The sequence below is a fragment of the Actinia tenebrosa genome, unplaced genomic scaffold, assembly GCF_029948245.1.
Source record: "Actinia tenebrosa isolate PJP-AT-01 unplaced genomic scaffold, QUT_ActTen_1.0 PGA_scaffold10__47_contigs__length_13832649, whole genome shotgun sequence".
NCBI lineage: Eukaryota > Metazoa > Cnidaria > Anthozoa > Actiniaria > Actiniidae > Actinia > Actinia tenebrosa.
The window spans coordinates 13,473,464-13,491,936 of NW_028292570.1; the positions used below are offsets into that span (position 1 = coordinate 13,473,464).

The window sequence follows — 18,473 nt, forward strand, 5'->3', positions numbered from 1 at the left end:
CTGAGGTGAGGATATATCCCAGTCCTCCTCATTCATTACAGGTTGTTAATAAAAGTTCAACAGGTTTTTTTCGAAGGGATTCCAAACAACATCCAACATAAAAACACCCCAAACCAACCCTGATCTCTTCAATAACACGTCATGGACAAGCTAAAGGAGTCAACCGAGTGTAGATGTACTTGTGGACAGTGCTGTTGTAAGAGTTCTATGGAGAAAGTCATGAAGTTAAGTGAGCAATCAACAGTACGAGCCAATGGTGGAGACCATGTTGAACGACGTCCTTTTGCCATCGCATGTGAATGGGACCGAAAACAGACCCAACAATTTAGTGATGATGGCACTAATACCTTTTTCTGGTAGGTTAAAATGGTGTTATTGAGCTTGAACTAAAGGAAACTGATAGTTGAAGGAATAACCTTCACCAGCTTCGTGCATAACGTCAGCGTTAATAAGTGTAAACAATGTGTTTGTATAAACATTTATTATGACTTGCATTTAAATTAGCTCATAAACGCTTCTAATTGAACTTTTATATCGCTTACAATGACAGCCTTAAACCAGTTAATAAGGTATAGATGTTTCTGTGTATTTGAGTAGAATAAATTTTATTACCATCCTGAAAGTAGAAACTGAAATAGAAACAGAGGCAGTAGTAGAAAAAGAATTAATATATCATATGTATATGAAAAATTATTGTTACATCCGATTTCCAAATGCCAAGAAGTTAGTTGAAAAAACAGAGCGGATCCGAGTTTTTTTACACCAAAAACTTTGAGGTGTTTGGATAGAGGGTGGAAGAATCTTTCAAGTGCTTCATATGGCTTCTCAAACTATAAACAATACTAAACAATACTTGGACTTCAAATTATTTGAAAACCTAATTCCCTATTTATGAGGTTACCCAATGTTTGCCACAGTGGAAGTAATACAAAAACGTTTTTTTATCTTGAAATTTTGTCTTTATTCTGGTTTAGACTTTCACAACGTCTACTGTCATCTGTGTGTTGCAGTTGATGGTGTACTACAGACTTTTCTATCTTACATTCAAGACTGAGAGCACATTCCCTATTTGGACCAATTTTAGGAATAAGAAAAAAGTTGTTTTCTGACAGCCATTATTTCATTTTATCTGCAGGCAAGCACATACCATCACAGTCCTTGTTGGAATGCTTGCTGTGCTTGTATATGTTGCATTGTTTGAGTTAACACCAATGGACAGTCAATATAATACCAAAAGGTATTTTATAATGTTCACATGCATTTAACAGAAATCAAATAACAAAAAAGAAAAGAAAAAAGTATGGATTGATTGTGTACTGCTTGCTAAGTCATAGTTTGATTCTCAGTGACCACACACACTTGTTTTAAGAAGCAAGTGTGGCTTGGTTGGCTAGTGTGCTGTCTGCTAAGTAAGAGGAGTCCATAGTGTGATCCCCATTGACCTAACACACTTATTTTAAGGAGCAAGTGTGGCTTGGTTAGTTAGTCTTCTGCCTGCTAAGAAAGAGGTCTATAATTTTATCCTCAGTGACCTCACACACTTGTTTTAAGGAGCAAGTGTGGCTTGTTTGGTTAGTGTGCTGCATGCTATAAGCAAGAGGTCCATAGCTTGATCCTTAGTGACCTAAATTATGGTGTTTAGAAAGGCAGTGGTACATTATTTTAACTATAAAATTTGTTTCAATTTGTACAGAGGATTGTTCGCTTGTGTAATGGTGTTCTTGTTGTTTGGTGTCACTCAGATCAGAGACGGATCATTCAAGCGTCCACACCCTGGTAATGATTGACCAATAACTAACATCTCTCTAGTATGCTAAACATGACAAAAGTATGGTGAGATCAAAATCACATGTTGAGAATAATGCATCACTGTACGAGATTAAAAAATTGCTATGCGAGAACTGAAATCATCATATGAGAATATAAAATTGAAACAATCCATTCAGCGATGTTGCTTAAAGATGAAAAAAGTCACTGCAGTCGCCATCTTGCTTCATGCTCTAATTGAGGACTGTTTAATCGATATTTTGTGACTGTTAATCGATATTCTTGATTAGTGATTTCCTGAACTCACATAGTGATTTTGTTTCCGATTCTGGTATAATGATTATTTATTCTCGTAAGTTGATTTCGCAAACTTGTATCCTGATTTCAATTATCGCATAGGAATTTTTTATTCTCGTATGCTGATTTCAGTTCTCGCATAGCAATTTTTTATTCTCGTACAGTGATGCATTATTCTCAATATGTGATTTTGATCTCACCATACTTTTGTCCTGTTTAGCTTACCATACTCTAGAGTACCATGACGCCACAAAAATATTTTTAAAGAACTTTGGGGCTTTTTGACATTACTGTATCTGAAACTGCTTGTAAAATATGATATACTGTGAAATTTCAGAATGATAGAGTGTTAAAAAGCCAAAGGAAATAAAAAAATACATGTATCTTCATACATTATCTTTTATTTGGTACTGAATTTAACAAGATTGGATCCAGTGCAAAATAAGAGGAAATCTACAATGTATGAGGATTTTTTGAACTTTAATGCCCAATATCTCCATATTTACTTATCGCAACACCCTTAATTTTGCAGAATGTAGGCAAAGTCATGTTCCCTTCAAATATGAACATTGCTAAATTTTGAATTTGATGACATCACACTTCGATAATATAATATGTCATAATGTGAATGCCATGAAATCGATTAATAAATAATATAATGAAAAAGTTTAGAATATATGCACTGCATATCGAGGGAATTTATAATAATGAAAGCAGCCAAGGATGGTACTAAAACTATGAAATCCTAGAATAAATTTGTAGGACATAAATTAAAATGACTAACGAACTCCAACAAATTAATGCATATTTTTATGTTTTATTGTGTAGCATTTTGGAGACTGATGCTGTGTTTGAGCGTGTTGTACGAGTTGGCATTGATTTTCATCTTATTCCAGGTACTGTTCTATAATAATCATTATAACAGCTACGATATAATACACACTCTGATTGGTTAATAATTAATTAGCATGCATTCAAAAGTCAATGGTACATCAGATTACTTGATTGAGTAGCAAGCTATGTAACATTTGAAGATTTAGTTGTAAAAAAAATTATCAAAAAAAGTTTTTTTTACAAAGATCTTTGATCCATTGAAAAGTTCATTGCTATATTAATCAAATTCCAGTAGTCATTTGAAATTGAAATTACAGAGATTCTTCTGTGTTCTGTGTTCAGTCAATTGAGGACTTAAAAGCCACGTTTTTGCTTATAAACTCTGTAATTTTGCTCATTCTCTGACCCCCCCCTCCCCTCCAGATTTTCCACTTCCCTCCATGGGTGGGGTATGGATGTTTTTTGTAACTACACAGTACATTCTTTTGGTAATTATCATTGATATTGTATTTTGTTTCAAGACTTTAGGTGATGCTCGACAGTTGTTAAAATATTTTGACAAAAGTCTTGGAGAACCATTACCAGAGACATTGTACTGCGATGATTGTTCACTCTTTACTCCTGGCCATCCAGATGGTCCATTTCATAACTTCATGGTAATTAATCATTATCAGGACGCTATTTCGCTAGGATTCACGTCATGTACAGAATGCATTGTGACTTCAAGGGCTGTTTTCAAAGCCATTCATCAACGTGTGCCACTCATCTTTTGTAGTGATCCTTTGTATGCTTAATTGTGCACTTGGATGAGAATGCCCCAATTTTTGAAAGTCCAAATAATTGAAGTATTTGAGAATAATATGACTCGATTAGGATTATGAAAACCAGATCAGTGAAAATTTTAGCCTGGGAGCCACTTGCTGTTGAGATATTTTGGGCTAAAAGGGAAAAGAATAATAGGGTTGAGTAAATGACGTCATTTACTCACAATTTAGATGCTGGATAAAATTGAGAATTTTCCCCCGCCACTTTTGACTGTGAAGGAAACCTGTTGCTTGGCTACTATCTGCGCAATATAAATAAGTTTAAACAAGTCATTTCCAATTTTCATTGATTTTCATCCCCTTTAATTCGTTTCGGAGCTATATAATGCTTGTCATTCGCTTGTCAACTGGTTTTGTTTTTGTTCAGGAAAAGTGTGACTTTTTTGTGTTCTGCCACTTGATTGGATGGTGGGCCAAGGTATGTACTGTACGCTGCTTAATTTAATAATATTTAATTTAATGATATCTAATAATTTAATAATATTTAGATTTAAGTTACCGTAGTCACAGCATAGTCTGATCTGTGGTTTGGTTGTCATGGTTTTCAGTAGAGTGTATCATTAATAGATGAAGGAATGTTACTCAACGAACGGCATCTTGCTCTTGTGTGTGCATTACCATTTTACATCTTTATTAAGTCGTAGCAGCTCATAAAATGAACGATAAATTCGACCCCCACAGTTTAATGTCTCATTGACTGACTAACATTTCATTGACAACCAATCAAAGAACTGCAATCTTAAAAATCATCTTGAGAGAGATGTTAGACTGAATTACAAATTTTAAATTTCTAATCCTCTAAGATCATAAGATAATCATTAGATAAATATTATAATATAAGCTAAAGATCTAAAGACAAAGTTAAGGATAAAGATTCTATGGTAATTTTCTAGGAATCAAATACAAGTCTAATACTCATTATAAAATAACTGTCATAAATCTCGCATTCTGATTGGTTGGGAAGCATGCTTTATGAGAGCATTCAGCACGCACAGGCCCTTTGCATTTTTTATGACAGAAATAAAAGTTTGCTTGCTGTGCTGTGTGCAGTTATAAAGCACTTGGGGATTGGCAAAACATTTGAGAAGTGACAAGAAGCACTCCACTACGCGTCATGCTTCTCCTAAACACTTCTCTCTTGTTCTGTCAACCGCACATGCTTTATAACTGCACACAGCATGTGCACAAGTTTTCTATTTCATTCAAAAAGTAATTTTTACATTTACTTGTTTGTTTTTTTTCTGAATGAGTATTAGACTTATATTCATTAAGTATGAATATAAAGCTATCCTAAATGATATTAGCTAGAGATCAGGAATGCTGAAGAAGTTAACTACTAGACTAAGTATAATACTCGAAGAAAAAATATTTTAAAGGAGTATTCAAATATTGATAAATAATTTCCAAAATTCTTGTTTGATGTAATTTGTTTGCTATTCTTCTGCAGGCGCTGATGATCCGGGATTGGTGGTTGTGTACTGTAATTAGTGTTTTATTTGAGATTCTTGAATATACGCTGGAACATCAACTGCCGAATTTCTGTGAGTGCTGGTGGGACCATGTGAGTTGAACACCTCTAAATTTAACTACACTACAGATATGTTTATATTCTGCCATACTCATTAACCACATTGGGAAGCATGGGTGGCGTAGCGCTGAGAGCACTTGCCTCTCACCAATGGGACCCAGCTAGTTTGAGTCCTGCTAAGCTCGGTGTCGTATGTGAGTAGAGATGTTTGTTGGTTCTCTCCTCTACATCGAGGGTTTTCCAGGTTCTCTAGCTTTCCTCCCTCCACAAAAATCAACTTCTAAATTCCAACTGGAATCCAGTGGAAGAAGAGCCACTCTGTGGAATCCACTGTTAATCCCATCATCAGCATCAGCATCATCATCATCATCATCATCATCATCATCACCATCATCATCATCATCATCACCATCATCATCACCATCACCATCATCATCATCATATATTCAAGAATCTCAAATAAAATACTAATTACAGTACATAACCACCACCATCATCATCATCATCATCATCAACCTCCCACACTCAACAGACTGACGCTCTTACCTATATACACAACATTCATAATTCAGAGATTAATAGTTATAAGGCCTTTTTACCAGGAAATGTCATTGCAATTATTTGAGGAATTATGCCGTGAAAAAAGTTTTTCCAGAAAAGTTTGTAAAATTTGACTGAATACCAAAAGAAGAAGATATGAAAGATCAAAAATAGAGAGTTTTGTATGTATTTATCACTGGGGGCCTTGATGGTCTTGTTTTGATTCATTTTCAAAACTTCAAATGCTCATATCTTGTAAAGGATTTAATATTTCTTTCATTAGAAACTCACACACCTTATCTAAATCAACAAGTTCAACGATTTAAACAGGTTTTCACTCCAAAAACATTAGTCTTTAACTTAAATGCAAATTAGCAGCAACTGGTTATAAAAGTTCTGTACGTATTGAGCTAATGAGGTGGTGATATGAAATGAAAGGTTGTTTTATATTCATTGATATTTGTAGTGGATAATGGATGTGTTGTTATGTAACGGTTTTGGAACATACCTTGGGATGAAGACTTGTGACTACCTGGCTATCAAGGTAATTTATATTGCTACTAATAAAGGACTGGCCATAGGTTATATGGGAGGCTGCGAAGAAAGCGTGAGAGTCCCACAAGGCATAGCTGAGTGCGACTCTAGCTTCTTGAGTGATTAAGCAACCAACCAAGTGCAACTAAAACTTGATGGATGTACGCTAATCAATGACCAATCCTTTTATAACATGGCAAATGAGTAAAAACAATTTGGTTAATCAAAACAAATTCAAAATATTTTCAAACTTAATATTTATTACATATGTGCATTATTCAATAACATCAGCAGCATCATCAATTTTTTGGATGCATGCTTACACATGCTAAGTAACCAATCAGCGTGCATTATATCGTGGCTATATTCTAAACCCTCTACATCTTTCTATTTCCTTTCCCATCCCATTCCATTTTCATATTTTTACATTTCCACCTCTTGTGTATTATTAACCTATTATACTTTTCTATTCTTGTTACTAGAATACAAACACTATTAAGTGTGCAACATAGTGGTGAGTATCCCCGTCTGTCATGCGGGAGACTGGGGTACGATTTCCCGCCGGGGAGAGGATTTTATTTTTGTCTCCCCGATTAGTAGGGCACTTGTGCCCGGCTAGAAGAAATAGAGACATTAATAAAGTTATTATTATTATTATATTATAAATACCACTAAATACTGCTAAATTATGCTAATCCTATTGTTTTCTATTGTTTAATTAACACTATTTACTACTAAATGGTGTAAAGTGTTGCACAATTCTAGTGTTTGTACTCTAATCTATAAAGATTTAACAATAACTTTAAAAATTATCGCACGCTGATTGAATATGGCATTGTTGATTGTAAACAGCTGTGATATTATCATAGTATGATGGTGGTGATGATGAATGTGATGATGAGACTGGTAATGAAGATGATGATAATGATATTGATGATGATGATGATGATAATGGTGATGATGATAATAGTGATGCCTATGGTGATAGTGATGATGATGATGATGATGGTGATGATGATGGTGATGATGATGATGATGGTGATGATGTGGATATGATGGTGATGGTGATGGTGATGATGATGGTGATGATGATGATGGTGATGATGGTGATAGTGATGATGATGGTGGTGATGTTGTTGATGGTGGTGATGATGAATGTGATGATGAGACTGATGATGAAAATGATATTGATGATGATGGTGATGCCAATGGATGATGGTGATAATGATGGTGATGGTGATGATGATATTATAAATAGTGACGGGGATGTTAATCATGGTGATAGTGAAAATAGTGATAAAGATGACATATTGCTTCTTATCATTTCTTTATTCCACCAGTAAAAGTATGGAAGATGACATGTTAATACTAGAAGGCATGAGTGATCATATGCCCAGGATAGGTGGTTACAGTGGAGTCAAAATACGAGAGTTTGATGATGGTAATATATGTCAACCCTGAGCCTGTAAAAAGAGACGACGAGGAAACAGACGACTTACGCTACTTTTATATAAAGTTTTTAGTAATAAGCAATAGGTGAGATAAGTCTCAGTTGAGTATGTAACTAAGAGGAATCGTGGGGTTCTAGAATATAACCATTTAGTATAAATACACAGGTGACTATTGAAAATCTTGTCCGTTAATTGGTCGAGAAACTCAGATTATCACACAATAATCGCCTCCAGAGATAATCTGAAATGGCGGCCAGCTGCTTTGTTGCTGTTACCTAATTTTAATGTCTTATATCTTCTTTCTATCCTGTTTTTAAAGAATCACCTGTATATTTATACTAAAACAATTATTCACCTCAGGCTCAGTGAATATCGGGAATAATAACCTCAACTTCGTTTCAGTTATTATTCCCCAATATTCAGTTCGCCTTCGGCGAAAAGTCGTCAAGTATTCCCCACCACCAAGGAAATCCGAAATTCCCAGGGAGTGAGGGGTAAGGAAAAACAAAACAAAGGTTTTTATGAAGAAAAAATTGAAATTCCAGAGAAGTGGGTGTACCTTTTTTAAAAGTTCCTCCATTGTTGGGTATGCAAATTTTCTTTAACGACACATTCTAAATTCTACATAGAATTGAGGCTATAGGGTACAGCACGCAATAAATTTTGAGAAAATGATGCAAAAGATATGGAATTTGCTTTATATTTCTATAGCTAATTTCTACAAGCATTTTGCTTTGTTGCTCATAAAAACAATGGCTGAACATTTTACATTTTTTAATAACTTTTAGAAATCCTTGTCTGGTGTGAGTAATTTGGATGATGCCACCTGCCTGGAGATGCTAGTAAATACTGATGAACAGAGCCTGGGGAATTTTGGTAAAAATATTTCTCAAGTTGTATCTGATTTCTGTTAATTTAACCACCACCCGGTTAGCTCAGTTGTAAGAGCAATGCTCTGTTGTGCGGGAGGTTGTGGTTCAAGCCTCGGCCGGACCAACACTCAGCTATAAAATATTTGAGGAGAAGATGCTGCCTTTGTAATTACATCTGCATATGGTTAGACCTTCAAGTCTTCTTGGACAAGGACTTAGAACCATAGGCCCTGTCTCCCACCCCTTCCTAACCTGCTGTAAAAAAGGGGAATACATTATTTTAAGTCCTGCATGAAGAATAACATGCACATTCTAATGAGTTCTCATCGTCAGCTCTTGACGTTGTTCCAGGGTTTGATATAAGCAAAAACAATTGTTTAGTCACTTGATTAAGATACATTGGTTTGTGGCTGTTAATCCTAACTATTTTTTTCACTGATTCCAGGTGCAATGCTACCAAATCTTGTTCAACTTAAATTATCAAACAGTGTAATATCCACAGTCAGGTAAGGTTTAAGCATCTGAAGTTTAGATTTAAGGTTTTTATAGATTTATGGTTTTAAAGGAATGCACTGTTGGTGGCAGTGAGAGTACCTTTTGTAACGGCAATTTGTGTTTGACACCCAGAATTAGCCGTGTAATATGCTAGTACAGTGTTCCAAATAGCCGCCTGTCAATGGACAAATGACAGGCCAAATTTCAAGTTTTGCAGGAGAAAATAACAATGGGTTGCAAAAGGAATGATAAAATTTCACTCCAAATTTCACTGAAATGACCTCCTTTTACCACATGCTCCTTTACTATGGCAGGCTTAAAAGGTTTTCTATTTTGAGCCGTGGAGAAGAGTTGCTTGTTGGTTCTCTCCTGTGCTTCAAAGGTTCCCCCATCCCCCCTTCTCTTCATGTCATTCCCATTTATTACCATACATGTATATTGACATTTGTTCTCCACGTCATTGTTATTGTTATAATATAGAGACTTGGGGACTTCTTTGGGTAACCTGAAGATTTTGTGGATGTCGCAGTGTGGACTGACTGACTTGGACGGTATTAGCTCTCTTTCATCTCTTGTGGTATGTGTCATTAATGATAATTATAATGATAATGATGATAATAATAATGATAATCATTATGATGATAAGAATGATGATGAGAATTTTGCCAACTTTTCCGTGCCGTAAAGAAGCAGGAATTCGTTTGAAACGAAAAACAAATTGAAAACCGTGTTTTCTAAATTGGTCTGTAATCAGGTATTAGGGGCATTTTAAGAGCTTCCAGTTTCATCATTCCTGTAATTTGTATTTTATAAATTAAAGAAAAGAACTTGCTTGCTGTGCTGTTTGCTGTTATAAAGTACTTGAGGATTGGCAGATAATACTCAAGAAGTGTTGAGAAGCATTTGCCGCTGCCCGTTGTGCTTCTCCTAACACTTCTCTTGTGTTCTGCTAACCCCTTCGTTTTTTTAATAACTGCACACAACATGTGCACACATTATATATTTTTTCAATACAAATCAAGCTCGTTGTATCATGTGACACGTTTTAATGTGATTGATTGACAGGAGTTATTTGTTGCATTCAACGACATCAATGACGTTAGCCCAGTCAGTATGTTGGATAACCTAGAGGTCTTGGACTTGGAAGGAAACCTGATTGACGACCTGTCGCAAGTAGAGTTTCTTTCACTGTGCTCATCAGTCAAGAGTCTTAATCTTGAGGGAAACCCTGTTTGTGTTGCACCACATGCCAACTCTTCTGCCAACCCTTGGGAAATTTTTTTATATTTAACATGTAATTAATCACTACTTAACACATGTAATTGAGAACTACTTAATATGTATTTAATTTGTATTTTTGCTTTACATTTAATCACTGCTTTATCCCTATTTATCAAGTACTTAATTCTGTCTTGCCAGCTAACTAATGTATATTTCATCCATACTTTAATTTTTGACTTAATATGTATTTAACCACCTACTTAATATATACTTAATGATTATAAAAGGTACAACAAAAATTGCACTTAAAATGGCCTTAATAACTACTTGATATATATTTGTCACATATACTTAATATATACTTGAATTGTATTTAACATGGCATTATCAAACTAGGTGTATAATGGATTGCTTAATCACTACTTCATCCCTATTTATCGAGTACTTAATTCTGTCTTGCCAGCTAACTAATGTATATTTAATTCGTACTTGAATATTTGACTTAATATGTATTTAAACTACTATACTTTATATATACTTAATGTGCAACAAAAATTGTACTTGAATTGCCTTAATAGCTACTTAATATATATTTGTCACATCTACTTACTATACGATCTGGATTTCATGATTCCTATCACAATGCTATGCGCCATCTTCAAAAATTTATCAGAAGAGTGATTGTTCCTTAATTCACAATTAAGGATTCTTTAGATAGCGAATCATTCACTTCGGGATGGCTTCGTGAATCCATTGCATCAATTGAAGAAGATAACAATACTAAGTTAAAAAAGTCTCAATCAGATACGAACCAAATCGGCACAAATAAACGTGTCGTATTCCATGCTCCTGGCGTTTCTTTTTGTACGTTTTGTTTCTATTACTATTGTGAATATGAAGATTTATAGTAGACTTCATTGATGCGGTATAAATTTGGCTGCATTTAGTCCCTCCAGCTCAGTTATGTTGGCCTTGTCATAGGTATAGTATAAGCCGTTGGAAAACGGAAAACCGCGTATCGGATCGTAAGTGTTCAGTTCTTGGAATCCTCTTGTTTGTAGTGTACTTTTCATAATATCATATAATTCTTCATGTTATGTATCATCTTGGCCTCTTCTCTAGTTCTGTCCGTCGTTTATTATCGTCAAAGCAAGCAAATTGAGTTTCTCCACGGGCTTTTCTTCTTGTTCTTGTGCTGCCCATTACCAGCCATAACGTATATTATTACTTCGGGGATGAAACGGTTTGTCTCTCATGTTCTGATTATGACAATAACATGGCCGGCTTCAGCTTACTGTTTTGCAGGCACGGTGTACTAATATATTTCCGTATATACTGACAATCTTCAATCTTCAATCTTCATTCTAGCAAAAGTAAATCTTTAAAGTAGTGCTTTGACTAGGTTGTGAGTTCTGCATATATTGGCGGACTATTCTAACGAGCTTTGGTAAGCACGCATTTAGATTTTGAAATTGAGGATTGGATTTCTTAGCCAATCATGATAAGCAGATTTATTGAATTATCGAAGCCATGCACTGTGCTCGTGATCAAAGTAAATAAAATGAAATCCGAGAAGCCACAACAATGCGCGCGAAAGTCCGCCAAGCATGTATCTTGTTTGGATTAGAAGCCGTCCCAATCTACGGCAAAATGCTGCCTTTTTTCTGTCTTTGCGTTATTCAAAGACATTTTAATGGACGTTGAAAAGTTTTATTCGTGGTACAGCGATCTTTTCTTATCGTAATCAAGCTGCTGAACTCCGAATGCGCGGGTTCTTAGCAGCATATTGTGCGAGAACTTTATAGGGCTTGCTGACAATAGGTTTCGAGAATTATAAGAACTGCTGACTTCGATTTAAAACAAGTCCAAGTTTTATGAAGAAGAATTCAAAAGGTATATTTTTTTACATACGGGATGTAAACTAGGAGGTTTCGAAATCCAACGTAGCCACAGAATACAGTAGTTGAAAGCCGGCTTGCCTTGACAGAAGATATTACATTACGAGCAAGCTTTCTTCGACCAAGCAGTAGATTTTGGAAAATGTAAGGTAAATATCTAAGTCATTATTGCAGATATATAACTTGTGCTTCTATGCTACCTTATTTAGGATTAACGGCATATATTTACAAACATGTTGCGGTAAATGTTTCAGTTGTCGCATCAGTATGCAGTGATATTGTGCAGCTTGCTAGCATCGTTCGTAGACGTACTACAACATATCAAATTTAAACTATAATAATATGTCTTTATCGCAGCTTTCAAGCAACGATTTGTAGCGCTGTGTTATCCATGCTTTACACTGCAAAATTTTGCAATTGTGCTGCAGCGCGAGATTTTTGGCTGTAGCAACTGTACTTTAAAATACTAATTGAGTACAACTTTAATTTACATGGGGAGGGTGTATAAATACGGATTAACCTCATATACTTGATATGTATTTGATAATATAGTAGTTGTTAAGTGCGGCACAAATACCTATTAAATACCCTACTTAAGTACTACTTTAATTCGAATGGGGAGATAGGGTGTATAAATACGGATTGACCTCGTATACTTGATATGTATTTGATAATATAGTAGTTGTTAAATACGGAACAAATACTTATCAAATACTCTACTTAAGTACTACTTTAATTCAAATAGGGAGAGGGGATGTTCAAATATACATTAAGTACACTACTTTAAGTGTAATTATTGAAAAAGCAGTAGTTAAGTACAGATCAAGTAGCTTAAAAATACTCTACTTAACTTGAGGTTGAACAACTGAGTTCCTATTTTTGTGTATAAATACATTTTAATCCCTGTATAGATACATATCAAATAAAAGGTGGATTTAACAAAGTTGTTAAAATACAAGTTAGATACCTGTTCAGATACACATTAAGTCAAATAAATACACATTAAGTATTGTTCAAGTATACGTTAAGTAACAAAATTTTCCCAAGGGAAGGTAAAAATACATTCAATAAGTGTTTGTAAGCAGAGTTAAGATACATGATGCAGAACAAGATGCTCAAAAGCTTGGCTTGATTTATAATTAAAAAGCTGATGAATCAAAACTATCATGTAAAAATATGTTTAATACACCTTTAATAAATATTATTTTAAGCCTGCATGAATAATAATAATGATAATAATAATATCTTTCATCCGGGAGCCCACTCACAAATAAAAATGATAATAAATGATAATAATAATAATAACAATAATGAAAAGGAGACCAACCTAGAAGCTGAATGGATACATACAGTAACAGAAGCTCCAGAAAACAGTGCCCATAAACCTGACATAGTTGTAGAAGTTAAAGAAAGCAATGCTTCGACACTATTTGAACACAGCGGTAATTTGGCATTCGAAACTGGTCTATTTCTTGACTTCTACAGTGTACCGAGGAATAATTTCTGTTGTGCTTACCTCATAAATCATTAGTAATTTGATCATAATAATTATTAGGAAATGGCAGGCTATGAATACCGTAAATCCATCCATCAAGCGGTACCAAGGTTGAAGATACTGGATGACGAACCGTTCTTGGTGGAGAAGGTTGGTGGGAAGGACGTTTTGAGGGACATGCCAGAATCTGCTAAGAGTGCAAGGGTACCTAATCACTTGAAGGAGGAATGGCAGCTGATTAGTAATGCTCTTAAAACAGTAGAGAATGAGCAGGAGGAAACAGGTATGTCATCATCATCATCATCATCACCATCATCATCATTCACCATGATCATCATCATCAACATCATCAGCAGCACCATCATCAGCACCATCATCATCATCATTATCATTATCATCATCATTATCATCACTTTCACCATCATCACCATCATTCACCATCATTAATACCATCATCATCATCATCACCATCATCATCACCATCATCACCATCATCATCACCAACACCATCATCATCATCATTATCATCATCATTATCATCACTTTCACCATCATCACCATCATTCACCATCATTAATACCATCATCATCACCAACATCATCACCATCATCATCATCATCATCATCACCACCATCACCACCATCATCATCACCATCATCATCATCATCATCACCATCAGCACCATGATCATCATCACCTTAATCATCACCTTCATCATCATCACCATCAGCACCATGATCATCAGCACCATCAGCACCATCATCATCACCATCATCAACATCATCACCTTCATCATCACTATCATCATCACCATCATCATCACCATCACCACCATTATTTTTCATCATCATCATCATTCATCAACATCATTACACCACTATTTTAATGTTGTTGCTTCTGCTGATATTATGAAATATCAACTTGCTCATCAGAATCATCCAAACCAGTAGCAGCAGCAAGGCCAGCATCAGCCAGGAAAAATACCAGACCCAAAACAGCCATGTCCAGGCAGAGACCATCATCGGCTATGAGGCAACGTCCAGGAAGCTCTATTGGTCAGCGTCCAGGTTCATCTTTAGGTGCTTCTGGCAATAGTTCCGAGCTGTCTGGTATATTTCAGGGCGACGACAGCAGTGATCTTACCCATGGTAGGATTTGATTTACATTTTAGAAAGTACCAAAGTGTGATGTAAAGATTGAAGTTCTGGATTTTGCAATTGTTAAGATGTTCATTTTAGAATAGAACAACCACATTGTCTTTTCTGAAACATGCTTCAAGATCTTCAGAAGTACTTCAGAAGAATCACTCATAGTCTCTTTTTTATGGTTGTTTTCTTGTTTAGGTTCTGGTGAGGTAATCTGTGGAAATATCTCAAAAGCCCTTAAGGCAAGAAGAAAGGTTAGTACCTGTCATATATGTCTGACTCACTGACTGACCAATCCACTGGATGACTGATGGACTGACTGACTGACTGACCGACTAACTGACCAACTCACTAACTCCGTCTCATTCATTCATTCATTTATATTTCTTATTTTTAACAGAATATCAAGGCTTTTAGTTCAGTTATCCCTCCTTCTACCACCAACTCACCAATTCATACTCCTGAAAAAAGCTATGAAGAAGAAAACAACAAACAATTCCCTTCAAAACACGATGTCTTCACGGAGCTGAGGGAATGGAGGCAACAGTTTGCAAAGTGAGTGACAAAACAAGGCAATTTGATAAATTAATGAATTAAATGAAACTTGTTAATGTCATCTTAAGAATTAATTACATTTTGAACATGGGGTGGGGTGGGAGGGAGAAAGGGTATGATTGGGGGGGGGGGGGGGGGGTTAGTATAGTAATGCAATCCTAAGCAAATATGATTTAAAGAAGGGATTGAATTTATGGTACTTAATCTATATGTCAAATCCATGCTATGTCTATTATATCTATATGCTGTAAATTTACTGTTATGTCATATCAGGACTCCAGTTAAACTAACCTTAATAAACTGGATGTCTTTGTATAAATATTGACTTCAATAATCTCTTCGGTAATCTTCTCCCAACACTTCTCTCATATTCTACCAATCCCTCTGTGCTAATTATAACTGCAGACAGCACGCATGGCCTATTCTATTTCTTCAGTATTACAACCTGATGACAGCTACAGCGAAAGTGAAGTGTTAAGTGGCCATGTACTCTCAGGCCAGTCCTTGAAGTATTATCATCATATTATTCTTTGTTTGTTAAGATTCTTAGAGGAAGATCATAAGTTACCAACGAGTGCTGATACAGAATCTAGCCAATCAGAAGGGTGAGTAATGACTACACATTATGATGCCAATGATGATGATAGGTATGATAATGTTTGTGATGGTGATGACACTGATGATGATGATGATGGTGATAGTGATAATAATATTGATGATGATAGTGATGATAATGTTGATGATGATGATGATGATGATAGTGATGATAATGTTGATGATGATGACGATAGTGAAGATAATGTTGATGATGATAGTGATTATAATGTTAATGATTGTGATGGTGATGACACTGATGATGATGGTGATGACACTGATGATGATGACAGTGAAGATGATGATGAGGATGACAGAGATAATGGTAATGAGATAAGGATGATGATGATAGCAATGACGGTGATGATGACCATGATGATGCCAGATGGTGATGATGATAATGACGATGGTGATGACCATGACAACGATGATACTGATGATAAGAACGATAATAACTATAGATAATAATAATTAATGAATGGTTGAATGATATAACTAAGATCATTAGCCAGAAGAAAATTAATGTCTTGAGCATACAAAAATAAAAAACTCAAAAAGAGATGTTGTTCATATTTCAGGGAATCTCCTTTTTCCTCACCAAGAAAAACTGAAGCAGCTAACTCCATTTCCTCTGCATCACCAACCATTCCTCAACCAGAAATGTCACCCTCCCCTCCCCCACCCAAAGAACATCGTCACAAAAGACCATCTCCTTTGGGGAGATCATTACCTACAGCACCCCTGGTGGGGAGGGATCTCCAACGACCACACACTTCTGGAGAGTTTAGGATAAGAAGGTATTGATCAAGACATTATATACAGTGGTTTTGGTATGAGTGGGAAATTATACGGCAAATGTATAGCTGTACTGTAGCCGTAACTATGCTATGTGATTGGATGAATTACTGAAGACAATGGGAAGCCATTTTGAATGTTACGGCATGTCATACCTTGTATGTGCTGTAAGTTTTCCACTCGTACAATAACCATTCTTATGGAAAGCCATTTCAATGTTACAGCATGTCGTACCATGTATGTGCTGTAAGTCAGTACAGTATGTTTCCCACTCATACAATAACCATTCTTATGGAAAGCCATGTTTCCCTTGGATGCTTATCAGAGGTTTGACCTTTCTTTATCTTGGTCTTCCTGTGGAATACAATCCACTCTACCCCTCCCCCCTAAAATTGAACATGTACTGACATGCACTGGTATTCCCTTGGCCGCTTATCACAGGTTTGACCTTTCTAAATCATGGTCTTCCTGTGGAATACAATTAACTCTACCCCTCCCCCCTAAAACTAAACATGTACTGACTTAGCTGCTTATCAGATGTAAGACTCTTCCACAGTCACTCGCTCTTTCGTTCCGTCTCCACGCTTAGAGACTGTAACGTTACAATGACCGAAAGGACTTATGGGTCCCGAAAACTTGGACCCAGCGTGCTTTGGGAACCAAAATAATCGTCCACAGTCTCTCTCGTTTCAATATTTTCAAGATGGCGGCGAAAACGAGAGAGATTGAGGACGAATATATCGCCCACGGCGGCCATGTTTTTTTGGTAGAGTTTTACCAGACCCACCAGGTACTCGGAGAACTTCTGAAGATTCGCCTCAACCGTCCAGCCAAACACCTGTCACTCAGGTATCCCATGGTTACAGGCCTGGTACAGCTGCCGCTGCTCTACAGAAGCGAAGGCTCAAACCAAACTAGTAATAGGTTTGATTCGTAGGTTAGCAAACAGTATCCCCAGGAGGGAGGGGTCAGGTACTTTTAATACAAACAAGATTGTCCGGCGTTAGCTTTAAGAAAAACAGGTGTAAAATGTGCAGTACTGTGCAGTGCCCATTCTTTCCAATACACTGTGCTTTTATGGTAGCTATGTTGTTGGACAGCAAGCCTAGCAAATTTAACGAGTCAAATACCCGGCTACCGGGGAAAGAAGGTGCATAAAATCCCGTTGTGTGTCCGGGATTTGTAAGTTTCATTAATATAACTATAACGAGCGTTTATTTCTAAATCAGTTAGTCTGAGTTATATCATCAGTTATACCTTAGCGGATATAAAGGCGGGACGTTAAAAACCCGGTGTTTGCTCGGTATAACCTCACGGGATATTAAGTCGGGTCGTCAAAAACCCGGTGTTTGCTCGGTGCTTCCAATATTATCAACGTGGGGCAACGTCATGCAAAATGCCCCTACTTTGCACGAGGGGGGAGGGGAGGGGGGTTCATTTTGTGTTGGACACGATGTAAGATATTTTTAATGTTTGATAAAACTAACTTGTAAATATGAGTCATCGTTAAGAATCATTAAACCCAACGACAAGCTCTAGCCGGTGTTTCTCTTTAATATACAGCTGCTTCAAATTGCTTTGTTTTGCTTTTTAGATTGAATCATCATACACCGTATCAAAATATGGCA

General features: G+C 36.1%; 2 protein-coding genes across 7 annotated transcripts in view; both read left to right on the forward strand.

Annotated features, from left to right (window-relative positions):
• Nucleotides 1–7,804, forward strand: LOC116290160 (phosphatidylserine synthase 2). 4 transcript variants are annotated; one of them, XM_089027077.1, is made up of 10 exons: nucleotides 1–356; nucleotides 1,136–1,237; nucleotides 1,694–1,776; nucleotides 2,893–2,960; nucleotides 3,420–3,554; nucleotides 4,090–4,140; nucleotides 5,170–5,283; nucleotides 6,257–6,334; nucleotides 6,807–6,838; nucleotides 7,665–7,804. In XM_089027077.1, the coding sequence occupies exons 1-9, from the start codon at nucleotides 142–144 to the stop codon at nucleotides 6,834–6,836; spliced, it is 876 nt and encodes a 291-aa protein (XP_088883203.1). In that variant the 5' UTR covers nucleotides 1–141; the 3' UTR covers nucleotides 6,837–6,838; nucleotides 7,665–7,804. The 4 variants fall into 4 exon arrangements, with proteins under 4 accessions (XP_088883203.1, XP_088883204.1, XP_088883202.1 ...); XM_089027078.1 differs by lacking the exon at nucleotides 6,807–6,838; XM_089027076.1 differs by lacking the exons at nucleotides 6,807–6,838; nucleotides 7,665–7,804 and having other exon boundaries at nucleotides 6,257–6,477.
• The window catches only part of LOC116290161 (leucine-rich repeat-containing protein 56-like), a 16,010-nt gene continuing 5,257 nt past the window's right edge, over nucleotides 7,721–18,473 (forward strand). For 2 of the 3 annotated variants that reach the window (XM_089027074.1, XM_089027075.1), the window contains exons 1-11: nucleotides 7,721–7,860; nucleotides 8,564–8,651; nucleotides 9,093–9,153; nucleotides 9,623–9,719; nucleotides 10,208–10,315; nucleotides 13,817–14,039; nucleotides 14,689–14,904; nucleotides 15,100–15,155; nucleotides 15,302–15,456; nucleotides 15,999–16,061; nucleotides 16,629–16,847. In XM_089027074.1, the coding sequence (XP_088883200.1) occupies nucleotides 8,612–8,651; nucleotides 9,093–9,153; nucleotides 9,623–9,719; nucleotides 10,208–10,315; nucleotides 13,817–14,039; nucleotides 14,689–14,904; nucleotides 15,100–15,155; nucleotides 15,302–15,456; nucleotides 15,999–16,061; nucleotides 16,629–16,847 (1,238 nt within the window). In that variant the 5' untranslated portion in view covers nucleotides 7,721–7,860; nucleotides 8,564–8,611. Of the gene's footprint in view, nucleotides 7,861–8,563; nucleotides 8,652–9,092; nucleotides 9,154–9,622; nucleotides 9,720–10,207; nucleotides 10,316–13,816; nucleotides 14,040–14,688; nucleotides 14,905–15,099; nucleotides 15,156–15,301; nucleotides 15,457–15,998; nucleotides 16,062–16,628; nucleotides 16,848–17,615; nucleotides 18,381–18,473 lie in introns of those variants that run through there. The other variant, XM_089027073.1, reaches the window with a different exon arrangement.